This window comes from Lycium ferocissimum, chromosome 10 (assembly GCF_029784015.1).
Source record: "Lycium ferocissimum isolate CSIRO_LF1 chromosome 10, AGI_CSIRO_Lferr_CH_V1, whole genome shotgun sequence".
NCBI classification, from domain to species: domain Eukaryota; kingdom Viridiplantae; phylum Streptophyta; class Magnoliopsida; order Solanales; family Solanaceae; genus Lycium; species Lycium ferocissimum.
The window spans coordinates 43,097,092-43,117,928 of NC_081351.1; the positions used below are offsets into that span (position 1 = coordinate 43,097,092).

The 20,837-nt window shown below is 37.2% G+C and overlaps 1 protein-coding gene across 1 annotated transcript; it reads right to left on the minus strand.

The window, feature by feature from the left end:
* Positions 1 to 323: 323 nt before the first annotated feature.
* Positions 324 to 19,111, minus strand: LOC132033969 (putative transcription elongation factor SPT5 homolog 1). The gene is made up of 22 exons (XM_059424158.1): positions 18,653 to 19,111; positions 11,062 to 11,300; positions 10,580 to 10,726; positions 10,292 to 10,453; positions 10,128 to 10,211; positions 9,759 to 9,829; positions 9,310 to 9,670; positions 9,052 to 9,204; positions 8,869 to 8,966; positions 8,721 to 8,769; positions 8,499 to 8,651; positions 8,259 to 8,402; positions 8,031 to 8,127; positions 7,686 to 7,844; positions 7,445 to 7,493; positions 7,279 to 7,373; positions 7,115 to 7,184; positions 6,588 to 6,642; positions 6,388 to 6,505; positions 6,141 to 6,284; positions 2,364 to 2,464; positions 324 to 816 (listed from the first exon to the last, which is right to left on the minus strand). Exons 1-22 carry the CDS (start codon positions 18,999 to 19,001, stop codon positions 571 to 573), a joined length of 3,144 nt encoding a protein of 1,047 aa, XP_059280141.1. The 5' UTR covers positions 19,002 to 19,111; the 3' UTR covers positions 324 to 570.
* Positions 19,112 to 20,837: the final 1,726 nt, after the last annotated feature.

Below are 20,837 nucleotides of genomic sequence, written 5' to 3' on the forward strand. Positions count from 1 at the left end.
CGTCACTTTATCTGTTACACGACATGCAAACATCAGGCAAGAAGATCCAGTCAATAATTTAGTAGTACCTGTCAATCAAAAGACTTTTCCGCATACTATAGCTTAAGGTAAACGGGAACGGCAACCTATGAAGTATCATAACAGTTAGAGCCCTTTCCTCATATTGTTCAGTGATCACCCTCTATTATTTTTTTATACAATCATACAACTGCCAGAGTAGCAATAATTAAAACAAATTCTACAGAGGCGTTCCATTAGAACCCAAATAAAGAACACATCAGATAAGATATGAACGATGGCCTCCTGCATTTTACACTTAACTATAACAAAAAACACGGGGTGCTTTCTATAACGTCCTTTAAAACCCTTTTTTTTTTCTTTTTTTTTTTTTTGAAAATTCATTTACATAGTCCTTTCAGAGCAAAGTAAACAAAAGGACCAGAAACCGAAAGGAAAGATTACACATAAAGATTGAGCCTTGAACTCATGATGAGCATAACCTGAAATATAATACAAATGCAAACTATCTCTATTGATCACAACATGCTCACTAACTAGAATTGCTAGTCACTATGCATGCGCTAACTTCGCCAAAAGTACCATGTCTAATATCTTAACATCAAGGGTGTCATCAACCTTTACAATCCCATCAGTGCCATCAACACCAATAAGCTTACCGGTTGCACCACGTTGCGGACCACCCATGATCTTGATTTTATCCGACTTCTTTGGTACAACTATCTCAATCTCAGTTGGATGCGCAATGATCGTGTCACCATTGCCGCTTGATCCAAGTCCAACACTGCAGGAACCATCCTGCTCCAGAAGAAAGTTCAAGAACGTTGGGTTAGTTTTCCGAGGAAAAATGACAAACCATTCCCCCTTGAAAAGGAGGTTTTAACCAAGGTTCTCAGAAATCTCTGATCAAATTATCCAGCTTTTCAGAAATATGTATAACAGGTGCACAAGCATGTTGGTGTGCTATCACGTGTGGAACCATTAGCATCAGTGTAATCAAAAGCAAAAAGCGAAAAAAAGCTATAAGGCCTTTTGGGGCTTTTAGCGCACACAAAGCAGCTTTAATGAAAAAAGGTGCAAATGGAGAAAAACATATAAATATGTATGCGTAGTCCAATATCTATAAGTATGAATAACAAATATATCGACAAAGAAATTGAAAAAATATAACGATAAAGTGAAATATCAATTATTTAGTCTCATCTTCAGAATTATGCTCATTGACAAGGGAAAGTATGCCTTAGAGCCTTGAAGACGACACTGAAGCGCCAATAAAGCGAGGCAAAGCGCTCAAGATGTTTTGTGCATCGCTTCAGGGAGCACGCCTTTGACAACACTAATTAGCACAGTTTTAGCACTGTTTCACTTTATTGGCTTGAAAATATATTACTGATGTCGGAAGAAAATATTAAAGAGAGAGAGAGATATAGAGAACATCGCATCGAAGTTAAAGAGTGAAAAGTTTAAATGCTTGAAAGTTGTGAAAATTGTAGATGTTAGAAAGATATCAATCATTCTGAAATGTCCCAGCATGGAGCGTGTCACACAAATTGGAACGGGTGGGGTAAATATTACTCCCTCCGGATCAAAAAGAGTGTCCACTTAGCCTTTTTTTCTTGGGTAAAAAAAAGTGTCCACTTATCAAATCAAGAAAGAATTAACCTTATTTTTTCAAACGTGCCCCTATTAAGGGTTATGTGATCAAATCCCAATACATATTTAATTAGGGGGCAGTTTAGTCAAATTACCTATTTTTGTCTAGGAGTTAGTATTTTCTTAAGGGGTGTGCAAATGGCTAAGTGGCCACTCTTTTTGATCCGGAGGGAGTATTATTTTTTTAAAACATGAATAGAATTACAAATTTCAAGATCTAATCCAGCAATATTAGAGGAAAAAAATTATTCTCCTAAACATAAAAATCAAATGAACCAGAAATCCAAAAGTACGACAAAAACACAATATAAATTCATAAGCTCGTCATTTTCACTACCATTGCCTAGGTTACCATGAATAAATATTTAATAATCACTTTCAAAATTAATATTTACATGTGCAACGCATTAAGAGCCCGTTTGGAATGGCTTAATTTAAGTGCTTTTACACACTTTTATAGTGTTTGGGTAAGGTAAAAAAGTGCTTTTCAGCACTTGTTTTTAAGCCAAAATAACAAAAATAAGTCAAAAGCCACAAGCCTATCCAAACAGGCTCTAAGAGGTTTCTATGTACTTCCCAAAAAAAGCACCCTGTCAATGTTAAATTCATATTTATCACATGCACACCCAGGCCATAGTATGTGAAGCAGATTCCGTCTAAAGGGAAGACAAATCAGTGCAGAATTTACATACCGCTAGCACCTCATGGACAACTCCAATGACAATATCGTCATTGGACTTCCGTACATTGACCAAGATATCAGGCAAGAGCCAAGGACCTTCCGTATCCCCACCTGCAATTACAGAGTTGTCAACTATTACTGAAAGTGGCAAACAGCATACCTAGCACTTTTCTAGTCTCTAGATTAAATAATAAGATGAATTTGCAATAATGAACAGCATTAAAGGTCATTCTCCTCTATGCCTAAATCATCAAGTAGTAACTACGCACTGTTCGAACTTCCTTGCATTCCCCACATTGTGACTTTGACTAATATTAGAGTGACATTAATAATCAACAAAAACCACTGAGAATGTTCAAAAATTGAACACATTGAGCTAAATGACAAAATTTAAATCTAATACTAAAAATCTACAAATCTATATATATTTAAAAGCACGTGCCATTGGTGGAATGTCGTTCGACTTTTCTACCCATTAAAAACAGATTTTATGTTGGGCAAATTATCATTTAATTAATTTCCTAATATTTAGGACTTCGAAAACACTAAAAATTTCTTATTAAATATTCCTTATTTAAACTAGGTAGGAAGTCCTAAATATTAAAAAACTAATTCAATGACAAATTTATCTAATTCTTTATTGAATGCAACTAAAAGTTTGTCATTTTTACTCAAGTATTTTCGGACCTTTGAGCAATTTATGGAAAAGTTATGGTACACGTTAGGAGGAATATAGTGATGATACTTCTTCTTTTCAAGTTCTGTTCAGATGCCTAACCTTTTAAACAAAATAATTGAACGAGGCGTCTATCTCCTTATACGAGAAGTGCAGTGAGAAAGTTTCCTTCTTTTCAAAATTTTGTCCATTTTTTATTCCATTAGAGTTGATTAATAATCATTTTAGATTAAATATTAATAAATATCTATACAGTTATAAACAATAAATATATCAACATAGTACATTACATGTTGGAATAATAATAACTGCCTTTAATATTTCAAATATTGGATATTGCAGTTGATCTTTTAAATTTTGAAGGAGCTAATATCTTGAACTTTAAATTCATCTATGAATTTGTTTTACTCCTATATTTTATGATGTTTCTCAAATACTGGATATTGCAGTTAATCTTTTAAATTTGAAGGAGCTAATATCTTGAACTTTAAATTCATCTATGAATCTGTCTCCCCTAAATTTTATGACGTTTCTTATATTCTTTGACCTTTTTCAATTAAATAAATAAAGATGTCATTTCATTGTACGTGCATATATATGGGGTTTTATTGAAACAGTTAACATATGCATATATATGATATTGCTTCATTCAAGTTTTTCCTAGGTATTTTATTCTTTTTAACTAATAATAAGGAGCTTTATTTTTGAAGGGCAATGTGGTGAGTTTATTGCTTCTTCCCAAGTTCGTGCCTATTTCATTTTCTATATTTAGTTAGTCTTGGACTATATCGCTTCTTTCCAAGTTCGTGTCTATCTCATTTTCTATATTTTGTTAGTCTTAGACTAGGTAATATTAGCAACAAATTTGTTAGTTAATTGTAAACAATAAATATATGATATTTACCCCGATTAGTTTTATGGAGTAGTCCTAAAGTCCTATGCAACTAAATTTGAGTCTTCTATTCCTAATCATGCAAAAGCTAATAAGAATTATACTTGAGTTGGAAAAGCATATATCTAAAAAGACTCTTTTTTTGAATAAGATATATCTAAAAAGACCTCCACGCGCAAAGTTTCCCTTAATCTAAGCATCTCATCATTAACGGCATTCTTCAACTATTTCTACAGCTAGAAATTTTGTTTTGCTTTTCTTTCGTGGAGTTGAATCTCCGGGAGTTCTATGAACTGATCCATGAAGCATATTTTGTGGTTTAAGATAGAAAAAGTAAATAAAAACAATTTTGTTTTATTTCACTTCGCGCATCTTTTTCAAACCTTCTGACTTTTTCTTCTTTAAATAAGTTCGTGTATTACTTTGTTTTTTCCAGTCAAGTTTGTGTATTACTTTTTTTTTTTTTTAATAAGGTAGCATCAAGTTTGTGTATGACTTAATTAGCTGACAACAATTATCTCTAAGAAGCCATGCTAGAAAAAGTATTTCAAGGAAAGGGAATCTTAAATAGTGATGGTAAATAAATTTAAACCATTATTTTAGACCTGAGAGTTTTTTTTTTTTTTTTTGGTATGACATGTCCTCAGTCCGCATTCCTTCTTATGAAGCTTCTTCTAAAGCTAATACTTGAAAACATACTTTTGGTAAGTTTATTTCATCAAATTTAATTTGTGATTCTCGAAAAAAAATTATACTTATTGAGGGTACACGCACAACACGCGTGCCCTATATTGGATAAAAATGGTCATTTACTTATCTTCCTAATATTTAGGACTTATAAATCAACTAAAATTTTGGTTATTGAATGTTTCCTTTTTAAGATTATGCAGATTTAAAATCAGTTAAAATTTTACCTTATATAAATCATTTCATTATTTAAACTGTACAGACATGGATCTTAGGGACATGGATCTTAGGGTGAGGATTATCCAAGTCCATATAAGGAGACCAAGTACTCATCCCTTATCCGATGTGGGACTCTTAACAAATTGATGTTGGTCTTGCTCTAATACCATGTAACCAAATGGATCTTGGCCTAACTCAACCCTAAAACCAAGCTCACACGGTGAGGATTGTCCAAGACCATATAAGGAGACCAATCGCCCATCCCATATCCAATGTGGGACTCTTAACATAAACTATGTAACATAGTTATAATACTTGCTATGTTGCCTTTCCTAATATTTATTCCTATGTTGCGTATTCAAACAGGAAATACACATACAATGTGATATATTAGGACTGACTTCATAATTCAAATTAGTTATATTAGATAAATTAATTCCCATTTGAACAATGAAAAATTAATATAATTCCTTCCATGTTACTTTTAGACGCATCTGTATATATGAACTATACATATTTTCGTATTATAATTGAGCTCATTCCTACCAAGAATATGCTCTTCATCGATTTTTTGTAAAATCTTTGAAAATTATTCCTTAAATTAATACACTCCTTCGATATTCAAGGATATTTAGGTTCTCACATTCTGCATCTTTTGCCCAATAAAAATATAAGATTTTTAAATCTCTTTTTAAATGTAACTATTGTTACGATCCACTTTTAAACTTGTGTATAAAAGTGTACTAATATTACTTAATAACCAAAAACACAAAAGAGGATCCACATTTGTAGGGAGAAAACACTTTTTTAGAACTTTGATATGTGAAGAAAGAAAACTTGGAAGGGAAATTCAATAGTAAAAGAAAAAAGATGCTAAAAAAAGATAATTTTGGTCAAAAGGCCAGAAATTTAAATATGAAGATATCATCTATTCTTTACAGTTTGGTTGAAACATGTGACAAGCTCAAATATAAACCAAAATACAATTAATAAAAGGGTATGTATGGGAAGCCCGGGACAAAAGTCATAACTACAAACTATAACATTGAATTAAAATGCATGAACATGAATTACAAAACCAAACTAGTTCATCAATTTGCAAAGTGGAAACAAGATCATCTGATCTCAATAAAATGTTTTTCTTTCCCTTGAATGCAAGAGATTATGGGTAAAATATCTAAAATCTGCAGTGATCACAAGTTTACCAGCTCAATAGAGTAAAATGTTTCTCATTTGAACTTTTCAGTAACATTTATTTGAGTGATTTGTCATCCAAAAGACACGCAAACTATTGTGTGAAACAGAGGACGCACCTCCTATAGGTGACATCATATCCAGCCCACCACTTCCAGGAGTCATTGGCTGCCCACCAGGAGTACCAGGTATATATGCTGAACTCGGTGTCATTGGTGGTTGTCCACCAGGAGTTGATGGCAAGTAAGGACTTGGAGCATTAGCTGCATGGAACAAAGAAAAATGGCATTATATTCTCCATACAAGAAGCCGGAGAAGAAAATGCAACTCTATGTTTTCACTCCTGTAAATGGAACTTTGGTTTACCATATGCAGAACCATTGTCTCTTGGGGTCCCGGCATCACTGTAATTACCACTAGGAGTGTTGGTCCAACCAGAACCAGGAGTAGGTGCTTCATACACCCTTGAACGAGGACTAGATGGCTGAAAAATGAAGAAAGCAGGATAATCACATTAAAAGAGAAAACTCCATTTTATACAGAAATAAAGTGGAAAGCGTGTAAACCTGATACTGCGGACTTGACCCCCAGGAAGCAGGGTTTCCATCTTCCCAATTGTCCCTGGCAGTTTGCCATTGCATTGCAACCATTTAATATTAAAAAAAATGGAATTGCAACTCACCAAATCTATGGGAGTAAAAGGAAGAAACTAAAATAGCAAGATTAATCTAAAATGAGAGCATGCCACTTAAAGTGTCATCACGAACACAAATGAAAACCATAATTCAGCACTCACTGTATCTAGCAAATGCACAAAGGCTTTCAAAAGTTCAAGATCACAATTTTTAAACTTTCAGCCATACAAAGAGGAGAAATTCACACGTCAATAGTACAAATAGAACCATATTTCCTTAATCTAAACAATAAAAGACAAGTATTTCATGTTTCAAGTAAAGACACAGGTCTTTCCAATTTCTTCAAACCTTTAATTAATTAGTTTCAGGTCAACTAAGAACTAGGCAGATTACATGGCCTTCACTCTATTTTCAAAAACTTAGGCCATTTGGCTCATTTTCTCTAGGATACAACATACCTAGGTGGACTCATTGGATTCCATGCTCTGTCACGCATTGGCGTCCTCATGCCATCATGGATAGGTGTTGCTATAGAGGAAGATGACGAAAAGAGCTAAAGTCAAACAGCTGGGGAAAAAAGTGAACGAAAACACTATCGGAAGAGGGCAGCAGAAAAATGGACCTCCAGGATCTCTCATAGGTGTCATAAAGGGGTGGAGTGGAGTCCTTGAAGGATGTGATGGTGTTTCACTTCCCAAACCATATCTAGATGGTTCCCTACAAACAGAAAAAAATTGTTAGACAATGAACACTCAATAACCCAAAGTTTAGAACCGAAATATACTCACCTGAATGGCGTTAACACGTTAACATTATCCGAAATATGGTTGCGATCAACTGCAGGAAACATTGACATCAGCAATGAATGTAAGCAATCAAAAGTATGATAAACAGAAACTTCAAAACGGAAATACTGCCTAAATTTGGATGACTGTCCAAAAGGTCGATTCAACAAACCCCCCCCCCCCCGCCCCACACACACACAAAAAAAAAAATAAAGGTCATTCCTGACATTGAAGAACCACTTGCCTGTAACAACTTTCATCTGGGCTTCCAGTTCAACTCGGACTGAAGTTCCTTTGATATCTACAACACGGCCTTTACAACCTTTGAATGGGCCAAGGCGAATTTTCACATCAGCTCCAATTAAAGCGTCCTGCCCTCTTCCACCTCTATGTCTTCCTCCATCTAGAGCACACCAAGCATAAAAGTTAAGAGACTAATGATTAAATGAAGAACAGCAAAATAAAGATAGAAAATGTGATAAATGGCATTTATTAATAAACATCAGATGATCAGGACTCCGCAGGTGAATAAATTTGTATTAAAAGAAAACTAACATCATCAAGATATCACCATTATAAGGAAACTTACGACTCATAGGTGGGCCACCTCTAGATGATCTCATTGGAGATTGAGGAGCACGTGGTGGAGCTCTCATATGCGCAAATCTTGATGACAAGGGGTTACCCTAGAGGAATCCAATATAAGAACAATATTGAGCCAGCAAGACAATAATTAAGATGGAATTGCAAAAGTAATTAAGATGGAATTGCAAAAGCAAGAGCGAGCTCAAACTTCCAGGAGAAATACTAGACATACATTTCTATCACCATTTGCCCGTGAACCACCAACCAACACACAAGCTTGGGTTTTGGCACAAATAAAACCAGCATGCTCAAGATGATGACGATCATAAATAAAGAGAACTCCTCTGAAGATGTGTTCTACAGGACCTTGTTTTCCCTATATGTGTCAAGAATAGTTATAACAACAATATACAAAATGTATGAACAATGTCAGTACTCAGTAACAAGGAAGTCTAGAAAAGCCAATACTCACTTTGCAAGGACCTTCAAGAACTTTTACCACGTCTTTCACCGCTAAGGGATTCTTAAACCTATCTTGGGCATTCCATTTCCTGTCAACTTTTGATTTGATCTCTCTAAGTCTAACAAGTGCTACCTCAGGTCTATCAGGCACACCCTTAAGAACCTATAACATTAGTCAAATGTGAGCAACACAATTAACAGAATAATTTCAACCTCAAACTACAGTGCTCACCTGGAAGGCTTCACTTTCTACACGTATAATCACACCAAAACTCCTATTGCTGCACAAAATGTAATCAATTAAGAAATTTCGCTGTTGGTTCGAAAATGACTAAACTGTTTCATGTCCCCTTTACTCTCATAAGAAGCTAAATGCTTACTCTAGTATTACAAGGTCATGGAGCTCATATTCCCCAATACGAGTGAGACCAGATGTTACTTCAGAACTCTCAACAACATTATCAGCAAATACACGGAGCTGCAGTATCAGAAAAAATAAGTAGGGTCACCATTGTTCGAAAGAGACTTCAGATTAGAGGCCTCAAATTACCATGTCAACTTACAAGTTCCTTAGTAGTATCTGATACCAAGTTAACCACATGCCCCTGAACAGAAACAACCATGCCGGTTGCACCTTCAGATGAACCCGATACTACTTTCACGTGATTTCCAGGATCAAAGTACTTGCACAGCTCTTTGTCACTAAAAGCCAAAGTCTGCTACCACAGTCAGGGAAACTTGTTAATAAAAAAATACAGTACTCACTCCTCCAGAGGCACTTGATGCATGAACAATACGTATTTAAAGGAGGGGAATACTACCAAAGGAAGGTCTTTCTGATTTGGTCTGATATGAACAGTATCTTCTTCGACTTTCTCAACATGGCCTTTCAAGTTCCTGAGATCCCCCTTCACCACAATAACTCGGTCACCCTTCATAAAATGACCTTTTTTCCTATTTGCAAACAAAGTAGATAGACTAGCCATATCGCCATCCCCACCCTCACCAGGTTGGCGAAATTTCTCAAGTTCATCAAAAGTTGGCTGTATGTTCAGGGTTCTGATTGATTTCATTGACACTGTCTTATATAGGAAACCATCTTTGAACATCATACCTCCAATATTCTCAAAATAGTCACCTGACATCGGGTCTCGCCTACGTTCCACACGTAGATTCATCTCTCTGCAAACAATGAGAAACAGATTTAACAATTCTATATAGACCATTATTTGTGCTCTTATTGCAACTAGAGACACCAAGGAACAATTACCTGGCTTCATCAATATTCATGAAGCGTGGCGGAGGAATAAATGCCTTTTTCTTTGGAGCTTCCCTCCCTTCCTACAAAAGCAGTGTCAACAATGCAAGAAGGAATGTCAACTGTTTCTTACAACAACAAACAATTATTTTGGATAGGTGAGCACAAATTTTAGTAATTGCCAAGAAACAGCTCTATATAATGCTGTCAATTTACAAAGGTGTATATAAGTCAGCCAGATCCCAACAATCCCGGTAATGAGATAAGGAATCCAAAAAGTTCTTACAAAATTAACATTTATGATTTAACACTCATGTATTTCAAGAATGCAGAACGATTCTAATAAGAGTCAAAATACAATGATTAACCAAATAAACATACCAACTTGTTTGCAAGAGCCTGTAAATCAATCCTTGGAATTAATTTTACGACGACTCTCTGTCTCACATTATCGACATCCACAACCTAAATAGCAGAAAGATCAAATATCAGAAGAGAACATCAAATTTATTCATCGCAACATAAAATGCAGAATACTTGACAACCTTCGCAAGGTCTCCCTTGTAAGTCCCCATCTTCATTCGGACCCAAGTATCCCTAGCAAGATCAACCGCTTTGCTTTCAACTGAAAGGACATCAGTCATCTCTTTTATGGGAACCAGCATTATTTTAGCGGAGGCATATATATTGCGCATACCCTTGCATGCCTGTAGCATATAGGCAGCATACATATAATCAGGTTATTGGAAGATTACTAGATAGACACATTATTTTAACGAGTGACATTATGCTTAATATGACTCAAAACAGAGAATGTATCATCCATAACATACCTCCCTCACGTGGGCTTCTTTGTCCGCTTCTATGTATATATAGTTCTTAAGATGATCAAGGGCTACAACTGATCGAATTTGCAATTCAGGTCCTCTATCAATTGCCTTTTGCATTAGGCAAACCGCGACCTCTCTCTCACGGCCAATCTACAGAACATGATGTAGCAATAAATCTCAAGATAAAATGTGAAGGTTATAAGAAAAATACATAGAAATGTGAATGCTTAAGCACACAAGGGAGTGTTCCAGCCCAGTGACCAATGACGTGGGAGAAGAACCATGAGGTCTCAGGTTCAAATCCTTGCGCAGCCTAAAAACACTAGGTGATTTCTTCCTTCTACCTAAGCCTTGTTGGCAGAGTTACTCGGTACCCATGCTAGTGGGACCCAATGGAATAATGAGGCGCATAAGATGCCCCGGACACCACAGTAATAAAAAAATGATAAAATGCTGAACTTCATGGCAGAACGCCAACACCATACCGCACATTTCACCATCCAGAGCTTTGGATCCCTAACAGATGGCAAGAGAGCTTGCTGCTCAACATCTGTTGCTTCCTCATCATACTCTACATGAGGTGACCTCGCATATCTTTGCTGAATGCTTCTCGTAAGCGCCTCAAGGTCTTCTTCTTGGTCATCATGTGGCAACAGTCGGTGACGATATTCACGTCTGGCGCCATCCTCATCAGGTATATCAGCTCCATTATCTACTATGAAATCTGCAAATAAAAATTTAACAATCAACACCAACAGATAAAAGACCATGCAGGGAGAAAGATACAAGAACATGAAAAGCTCAAAGTTATTACTCCCTCTGTCCCAATTTATGTGATACACTTTCCTTTTCAGTCTGTCCCAAAAAGAATGATACATTTCTATATTTAGAAATAATTTAACTTAAAACTTCCTTTTTTACCCTTAATGAAATGATTTAAAGCTACACAACTATCTATGGCTTGTTTTACAACACAAGTTTCAACAGTCTTCTTTCTTTCTTAAACTCTGTGCCTAGTCAAACCATATCACATAAAATGGGACTAAGGGAATAACATTTATAAACTAAGTTTCCCTTAAACAGTGTTATCAAAAGCGAAAAGCGAAAAAATGCTCTAAGGTCCTTTGGGGCTTTAAGCACAAATAAAGCATGGGCTTTAATGAAAAAAGGCGCAAATGGAGAAAAACTACAAATATGTATGTGTGGTCCATGATTAATAATCATAAGCTGAAAACAAATATATGGACAAAGAAATTGAAAAAAAATTATGCTGAAGTGAAATATCATTTGTTTAGTGTCACATCTTCAGGATTGCACTCATTGGCAAGGAAAAGTATGCCTTAGAGCCTTGATGATGCACTGAAGCGGCCATAAAGCGAGGCGAAGCGCTCAACATGATTTGTGCCTCGCTTCAGGGAGTAAGCGTGCCTTTGACGACAGCGTCCTTACATTTATTCTAGACAGAGACAAGCTCAGGTCACACCAGCTTTAAACTCTCAGACTGGAAAACAAATTCCAGCAAGCACAAAGTAGACTGCAAATAGACTGTACACAGTATCTCGAACTAAATTTCCCCAAATTTAATACCTCATTCTACAACAGTTAACCCAGAAGGTATCTGTGTCAATTGTTGATAATTTCCTCTTTTTTTGGGGGGGAAGGGGAGCAAAAAGTTTGATTAAGAAGCATCAACAATATGGAGCAAAAAGTTGCAGGAAAGAGAGAGCGAGTTTGCTCATGAAAAAAAAAAAAAAAAAAAAAAAAAAAAAAACTAGTCTAGTCTAACACCAAGGAGCAAACACATTCCAAAAAATAGTAACAACTAGTTACAGGAGCCTGATTGAGCCAGCTAAATAAGTTAAGTCAGCACTTTGCTTTTTAGAGCATAATTTGGAGTTGAGGAACCACCAAAATATCTACAATTCCTCTCATTCCAGCTGCACATTTGACTGCTGCTTATATTTGTTGGGCCGTGTACTTTGTTTATCTTATTTATCTATAGTAGTTAATGCTCCTTTCTTTCCGGACTGTTCTTCCATGACTTTCTCGCTTTTGTTTATTCCTTGTTTTCATATTGTTTTCGGTATGCTTGGCCCTATCTGACCTTTTGTCTTGTTTTCCTTGTTTCCCTCTCTTTTTCTCTCTTGAGCCGAGGGTCTTTCGGAAACAGCCGCCCTACCTTTGAAGGTGGGGATTAGGTCTGCGTACACTCTACCCTCCCCAGACCCCACATGGTGGGATTATACTGGGCATGTTGTTGTTGTTGCTGCCTCTCATTCCAGCTGCATCATGAACACCAGCTCTCATAAGCTTTCTTGTTACTATTAGGCATGACCTAGGCTAGTCAAAAAATGGAGAAGAACATGCTGCTACTGTATAATTCAGGAATAGTGTCTAACACTTTCTAACTCTATCTGGCACATATAACATCTGTTCGATGTCTGGCTGCTCCTCCTGCTAAGGTTGTTTTGATGTAAGGCTGATCTCATATAATATTACCCAGCTAAAGCAAATCACTCTAGTGGGTAGTTTTGTACTCCAGATGAGTTTCCAAGGCCATTTGTCAATCTACTCCTTGTTGGAGCAGAGTTGTAGATAGCCTCTCTTCACAATGAATGTACCATCTTTTGTCCCCCAATAGTAACTTATCCTCCACCTGAGAGTTTGAAGCAAACACCTAATAGTTTAGCAAGCAATTCCATTAGCTCATTCATCGTCCAGTCCTGAATGTTCCTCCTAAGTCGTAGGTCGCTATTGTTGTGCTGCCAATTCTGTTCCACATTAGCCTCATGGTTGCTTGCCAGCGCATATAAATTAAGAAACTCCTTTTTTAATGCCACTTTCATCTTTCCAGATTGATATGTGTGATCCATCTATTACCTAACTTGAATGTTGAATTGAACGGGAACTCCTCTCACAGTTTAGAGATACGCTTCCAAGGACCTGTGTCATGATTAGCATACTCTTGACATGTAGTGCAAGGTCTTTTATTCCCAGTCAAATATCAAATGATTTCCTTTTAGCCAAGGGTGTTAAATATAACCGAGCCGTTTGGATAGATTGAAGGAAAACATAGGTCTGACAGAAGTTGAATTAAGAAAAGGCCAACATCCAAAGGAGATTAAAGACATAGCAAATTAAGAGGAGATATATTGGAGAAAGAAGCCAGAATGTTTGTGGCTAAAGCAGAGAGGTAGAAACACCCAATTTTTTAAAAAAGTTGGCCAATGGTAACAAAATGAATAATCATATTGATGTCATAGTAGTGGACAGAACAATATTAGAGGATCCAGTGGAGATTAAAAATGAGCTTTTGGGTTCTTATGAAAAGCTCAATTCAGGGACTGAAACTTGGTGACCTACAACCAATTTAGGACGAGCATAAGTGATGAAAAGCATATTTGGCTAAAAATATCATTTGCATGGGAGGCCATTGAAGTAGTAAAGCAATGCGCTACTTCGCTAGTCACAAAGCTCCATTGCTGCATGGGTATACTACAGGGTTCTTTCAAAAGTGTCGGAATTGCTTGAAGGAGGATATTATGGAGGCCTTAAATTTTCATGAGGAAGAGAAATTTGAGAAGAGCTTTAATGTCACCGTCGTAATAGTTCTTATTCCTAAAAAGAGTGCTGCTAGAGAATTGAGAAATTATAAACCTATTCGTCTAATTGGTAGTTTCTATAATATTGTGGCAAAAATTCGCACTAAGAGGTTGAAGGGGTGATGCCTAAACTAGCGTCCAGCTATGTTTCTTGGACTCTTCAAAATGTCAACAAGTGCATGTCAGATTCTCAAAAAAGTAGTGTATTTTTGGAGAATCCGACACGGATGTGGCATCCAAAGTGAAGAGTCCACGCAACTTAGGTGTCCAGTAGTCAAATAGCATTTTTGAAAAGAAGGCAAATCATGGATGCAGCTTTAACCGCTAATGACAGTCTCAACACTAGGCTGAGTGAGAAGATAACACGTATAATGTGTAAACTTGATACTGAGAAGGCATACAATCATGTGAATATGAATTCTTGTTGAAGGTTCTCATATATTTAGCCTTTGACAAGAAATGGATGAATTGGATTTGGCATTATATCACCACTTTCAGGTTTTGAGTCCTTGTATTTATAAATGGACCGCCACAAGGGTTCCTCTGCTTCCCAACAAGGCCTTAGACAATGAGATCTCATTTCTCCTTTCTTATTCTTATTGGCAACGAAAGGACTTAGCAATATGATCAACTTTACAGTTTTTTTTTTTTTCACCCCTCCCTAGGAGCTCCCACCTTTTTGCTCCCATGGTGACTCGAACCCACAACCTTAGGGATGGAGATGGAAGGTGCTTACCATATGAGCAAACCCCTCTTGTCAACTTTACAGTTCTTGAACACTGGATTAGTGGTTTTAGAATGAAATGCAGACATGATAATGACCTCTCTATTTCATATCCTCACTATACCGCTGATCCTCTTATTTTTTGTGAATCAGAAGTGAACCAATCAAGATATTTAAGACTAATATGTGTGCTTGAAGGGTTTTCAGGACTTCAAGTGAACTCGACCAAGAGCAGAATAATTCCATTGAACACAATTCAAGAGCCATTGAACACAATTCAAGAGTTGCAGAATGTTGTTGCAATTTCAGGATGTCAAACAAAGTTTTCTTCCGACTAGTTACCTGGGATTGCTTGTGGGGGCAAAAGCAAAATCTGAATTTATTTGGCAAGGAGGAGAATATAGATGTGAAATAGGATTGGCTAATTGGAAGAAACAATATCTTTCTTCGAGGGAAGATCGATAATAATGATATGTAATCCCCACATATACAATGTCCTTATTTTACATGCCATCCGAAGTAGCTAAGAAAATACAACAACAACAACAACAACAACCCAGTAAAATCCCACATCGTGGGGTCTGGGGAGGGTAGAGTGTACGCAGACCTTACTCCTACCAAGGTAGGACGGCCGCTTTCCGAAAGACCCTCGGCTCGAAAAGCATAAAAGCATAAACAAGTCGATAATGCTAAGAAATTCAAAGCGACATGTAAAAGCAATAATATAAAATAAAATAATGCAATCGGCACAGTACCACGGGGTAATGAAAGCACAGAAATAGTAGATAATAGCATAAATTGGAGCATAAGAAATTATATTACATATCTTGCGATTACTAATAAGAACGGGTAACGGACTATCTACTAGCCTTCTACCCTAATTGGGTCCTCCAAACCCTCCTATCTAAGGTCATGTCCTCGGTAGTCGTAATTGTGCCATGTCGTGTCTAATTACCTCCCCCAATACTTCTTCGGCCTACCCCTACCTCGTCCGAAACCATCCATGGCCAACCTCTCACACCTCTCCGCACCGGGGCATGCCGTCTCTCCTTCACATGCCCAAACCATCTCACTTTCGCTTCTCGCAACTTGTCTTCCACCGAGGCCACCCCCACCTTATCCCGAATATCCTCATTCCTAATCCTCGTCGCTCCCGGCGTGGCCACACATCCATCTCAACATTCTCATCTCGCCACTTTCATCTTTTGAACGTGAGAGATCTTAACTGCCAAAGACTCGCCCCATACAACATAGTCGGCCTAACCACCGCTTTGTAGAACTTGCCCTTAAGTTTTGGTGGCACCTTCTTGTCACATAGCACTCCGAAGCAAGCCTCCATTTCATCCACCTGCCCTAATACGATGTGTGACATCATCGTCAATCTCCCCGCCGCCTTGCACAATAGACCCAAGGTACTTAAAACTATTTTTCTTTACGATACCTCGGGTACCAAGCCTCACTTCCACGCCTGCCCTCCCGAGGTGCTTCACCGAACTTACACTCCAAGTACTGCTCGTCCTACTCACTTAAACCCTTAGTCTCCAAAGTATGTCTCCAATCCTCCAGCCTTAGCGTTAACTCCGCTACGAGTCTCGTCAATCAAGACTATATCGTCCGCGAAAAGCATACACCATGGCACCTCACCTTGAATTTGCCGTGTCAATCCATCCATCACTAAGGCAAATAGAAACGGACTCAAGAGCCGATCCTTGACGCAACCCCATCACAACCGGAAAGTGGTCCGAGTCTCTCCTACCGTCCTTACTTTGGTTTTCGTGCTCCCTCATACATGTCCTTGATCACCCTAATGTACGCCACAGTACACTTTTAGCCTCCAAGCATTTCCATAGATCTCTCTCGAACTTTATCATAAGCCTTTTCAGGTCGATGAATACCATGTGTCTCTCTTCCTCTCCCTTATACTTCTCCACCAATCTTCTCGCAAGATGGATGGCTTCAAAGAGTCGAGAACGTCCCAAGCATAAATCCGAACCGGTTCTATGAAATAGACCACACCTCTCCTCACCCTCATCTCCACCACCCTTCCCATAGTTTCATAGTATGGCTTAGCAGCTTGATACCTCCCCATAATTACAACTCGTGATATCTCCTTATTCTTGTACGTAGGATCATTTCACTCGCCCTCCATTCTTCGGCATCAATGCCGTCTTAAAGATGACATTAAACAACCTAGTGCCCACTCAAACCTCGCCGGCCCCGCGCTCTTCCAAAATTCCCCCGGGATCCCGTCTGGTCCGATCGCTCTTCCCCTGCGCATCCTACGAACAGCACCCCTAATCTAGTAATGTATCGTAGCATTGTCATTGCAACAAAGGAGCAAGGAGGTTGCTTTAAGAACTTAAGGATATAAAACAGATGCCTTTAGTGAAGTGGCTTTGGAGATTCAGTACAAAGCTAATGCCTTGTGAAGGAGAGCAATAGCAAAGATTTTGCGTTTTTTAATGCATGGTGCACCAACTGAGGTCCCTCTCCACAAGGAATTAGTATTTGGGGGAACACATGCTCCTTTATCGCCTGCTTTCTCACAGCATATTGACTTCCAGATAGGTAATGGAAGGAATATTTCTTTTTCGCAGGATAAATAGTTGGGATAGCTTGTCCTTAGAGAATAATATTAAGATTGGTACTTCACAAAGAATTCAAGAGGCACAATGTTGGGCAGGCAACAGTTGGAATATAAAATTCAGAAGAAACATAAATGCATGGAGCTGAATTTGTCAGTATACTGCCTACATTTGTAAGCCTAACCACTAATGAAGATCATTTGATATGGAGAGGCCACAACAAAGGAATTTATATTGTCAAGACGAGTTTCAACATATTCATACACGAGGTAAATGATGTTCTTTTTGGTCCCTGGAGACAAATCTAGGAGTCAAGAGGCTCCTACAAAAGTCAGTCGTTTCAACTGGTTAGTGTCTAAAAAGGGTTCTTTTACTCGATATAGTTTACAACGAAGGGATTCCAAATAGTCAACAAGTGTTACGTGTGTAAAGAGGAGGCAGAAACTATTAACCATCTAGTGTTATTCCCGATCCTACTTCATCTGTTTATCCACAAATTCCAAACCACCAAACAATATTTTCAATACATTCTTATGTTTTCTTCATCATTCTTCGATGCAGGCAAGTAAACAACAAATTGAACTAATAACACAAATCAAAAACAAAGAGAAAACAGACAGATAGTAACGGATCCTAATCCTACTTCATCTGCTTATCCCCAAATTCCAACAACAAAAAAAACATTATTTTTAACACATTTTTATTCTTCATTCTTCGATGCAGGCAAGTAAACAAATGGATAAAATAAGCCAATCCAAACAGGCTCCAAGGCTCTCCACATATTCCTGATCCAACAAATTCCAACAAAAAAAACAATATTTCCAGTACATTTTTATGATGAATTCTCCATTAGTAAACAAATTTCTCAGATAAAACAAATTAACAACTTCAAACATATGTTCAAACAGAAACAGATAGTAAGTCTAACCTTCTTCGCCTATATGTTCTCTATAATAGCATTTCGCTACAGCAACCAAAAAAATATCGGAACAAACTACACTGTTGTAAAGATGCTTGACTGTATTTTCAATCGTTTTTTTTTTTTTGGTGATTTCTTCATTCTTCGATGCAGGAAAGTAAACAACAAATTTCGCTAATAAAACAAATCATTAACAAAAAACGAATACAAAACATCAGAGGTAATAAGTAAGTGTAAGTGTCTAACCGTCTTCGCCTTCTTCTTCTTCTTCATCCTCATCACTATCAACAGCAGCTTCTAAATCAAAGAATTCGGAACCTGTCCTCCTTTTAGGTCTTCTCCTATTTCCTCCACCACCGCCACCGCCATAATCCTCATCGTCATCGTCGTCTTCATCATCCTCATCTTCATCTTCCTCCGCCACGTCATCAATGAAATCTGATCTCCGCCGTTTCCTTCCAGCAGCCTTTCCTCCTCCTCCTCTATCCTCAACATCTTCTTCTTCTAATAATTCTTCCTCTACCTCGTCTTCGTACACGTCATCTTCATCATCCTCTGGTTCGTCGTCGTCGTCGTAGTCACGTCTACGTGGCATAGCTTCGAATTTGGGAGAGTTTTGTGGAGTTGTGATTGGGAGATTTGGGAATTCTGTGTATAGGTAGAAATGGAAACCCTAGGGTGAGAGAAGAAGAGATTTGGAAAACGGAAAAGGGCCGAAATTACCATGAACTTTCAAAAATAGTTCATCCATACCCTTCATTATACTTTAGGGTCAATTATACCCTTACACTTATATTTTACTATGGGGTCAATTATCCCTTATTCATAAATCAGCTAACCACGCATTATTATTAGCCCTTCAAAATTATTTTACCCTCAAATAATATTTTATCCACTAAAATAACTCAACCCGACCTGAATTTTTTTTCCAGCAAAAATAATATGTAATTATTTTTATTTTATTTTGCTGAAAAAATTATTCATATTATTTTTGCTGGAAAAAAAAATTCGGGTCAGGTTGAGTTATTTTAGTAGGTAAAAAATTATTTGAGGGTAAAATAATTTTGAAGGGTTGGATGATGCTTACGGCGCTAGCTAGACATAAGGGTATAATTGAATTTATAGTATAACCGTAAAGGGTATAATTGGCTAAAGATAATCGAATAGATGGATGAACTATTTTTTAAAGTTCAGGCGTAATTTTGGCCCTTTTCCGTTTGGAAAATGGTAGAATGGCGGTAGTGAGATGGTGGACAAGTTTGGGCTGGGCTTTTGTATTTGCAAAAGGCCCGATAAGAAGGGCTTGGCCCATGAGACCAGCCCAACAGTTCAAGTGTTTCCCTAGACTTCGGACTGGTCTTTAATTTTTGGGCATTTTACGTAAATAGCAAACATTTGGGATATAATCAAACTGCATAGCTAATATTTCAATATTTACGTTCAGAAGTAAATCAACCTAGCTCCCATACGTGTATTCAATTTTTCGTTTTTTAGCTATATTCATGAATTCAACAATTTTTTTTCACTGTATTCATGAAATAACTATCTGTATTCATAAATTGGCTTGTTGTATTCATGAATACAACGAGTAAAAACAGAATATATATACACCAATAATTACACAAATATATCATATTTTCCGATATGTATACAACTGATACAGGTGAAAAATACAGTATAAAACATTCATACACCAAAAAATTAACAAATATGCCATATTGTCCGTATGTATACAACAAATACGGAGTGAAAAATACGTATACAACATAGATACACCAAAAAAAATTAACAAATACGCCATATTTTTCCGTATGTATACAATAAATACAAGCGAAAAACATTATATACACGGTAAATATACAAACAAAAAAGCGAAAGTCCGGACTTTTTCGGATCCGACCGGAAAAAATTCCGAATACGTAAAATCGGACATTTTTTTTTCCGACGTAGATCCGAGTTTTTCCGGATACGAGGAAAAAATTCCGTGAATACGGCGACAATCTGGACATTTTTTTTCCGATGTAGCCCGAGTTTTTTTTTCATCTTCTCCGGCATAGATCTTAGTTTTTTTTTCGGATCCGACGATGAAAGAGACGAATATTCGATGAAGAAGAAATAGAAGAAGATGAATATGAACCAAGGCTTAAGTATCAACGGATGGGAGGCGTGTACAATCGCGGGAAGACGAATGATTGCACTTGGAAATTACTTGGGTATCGATAAGACAACTCGCTATTCATTGCCTTAAGGGGCACTTATGGGGAAATTCAATAGAAGTTAGATTCTTCTTTTTGAAAAATTGGGAGTGAATAGTGTGATGAATATTTTATTTTGTGTGTGTATATATATAGTTATTAAATGTTATTAATACATAAATGTTTGCTATGAAAAGTAATTAAGTTAAACTATAGCTACTAAATGTTAATACCCA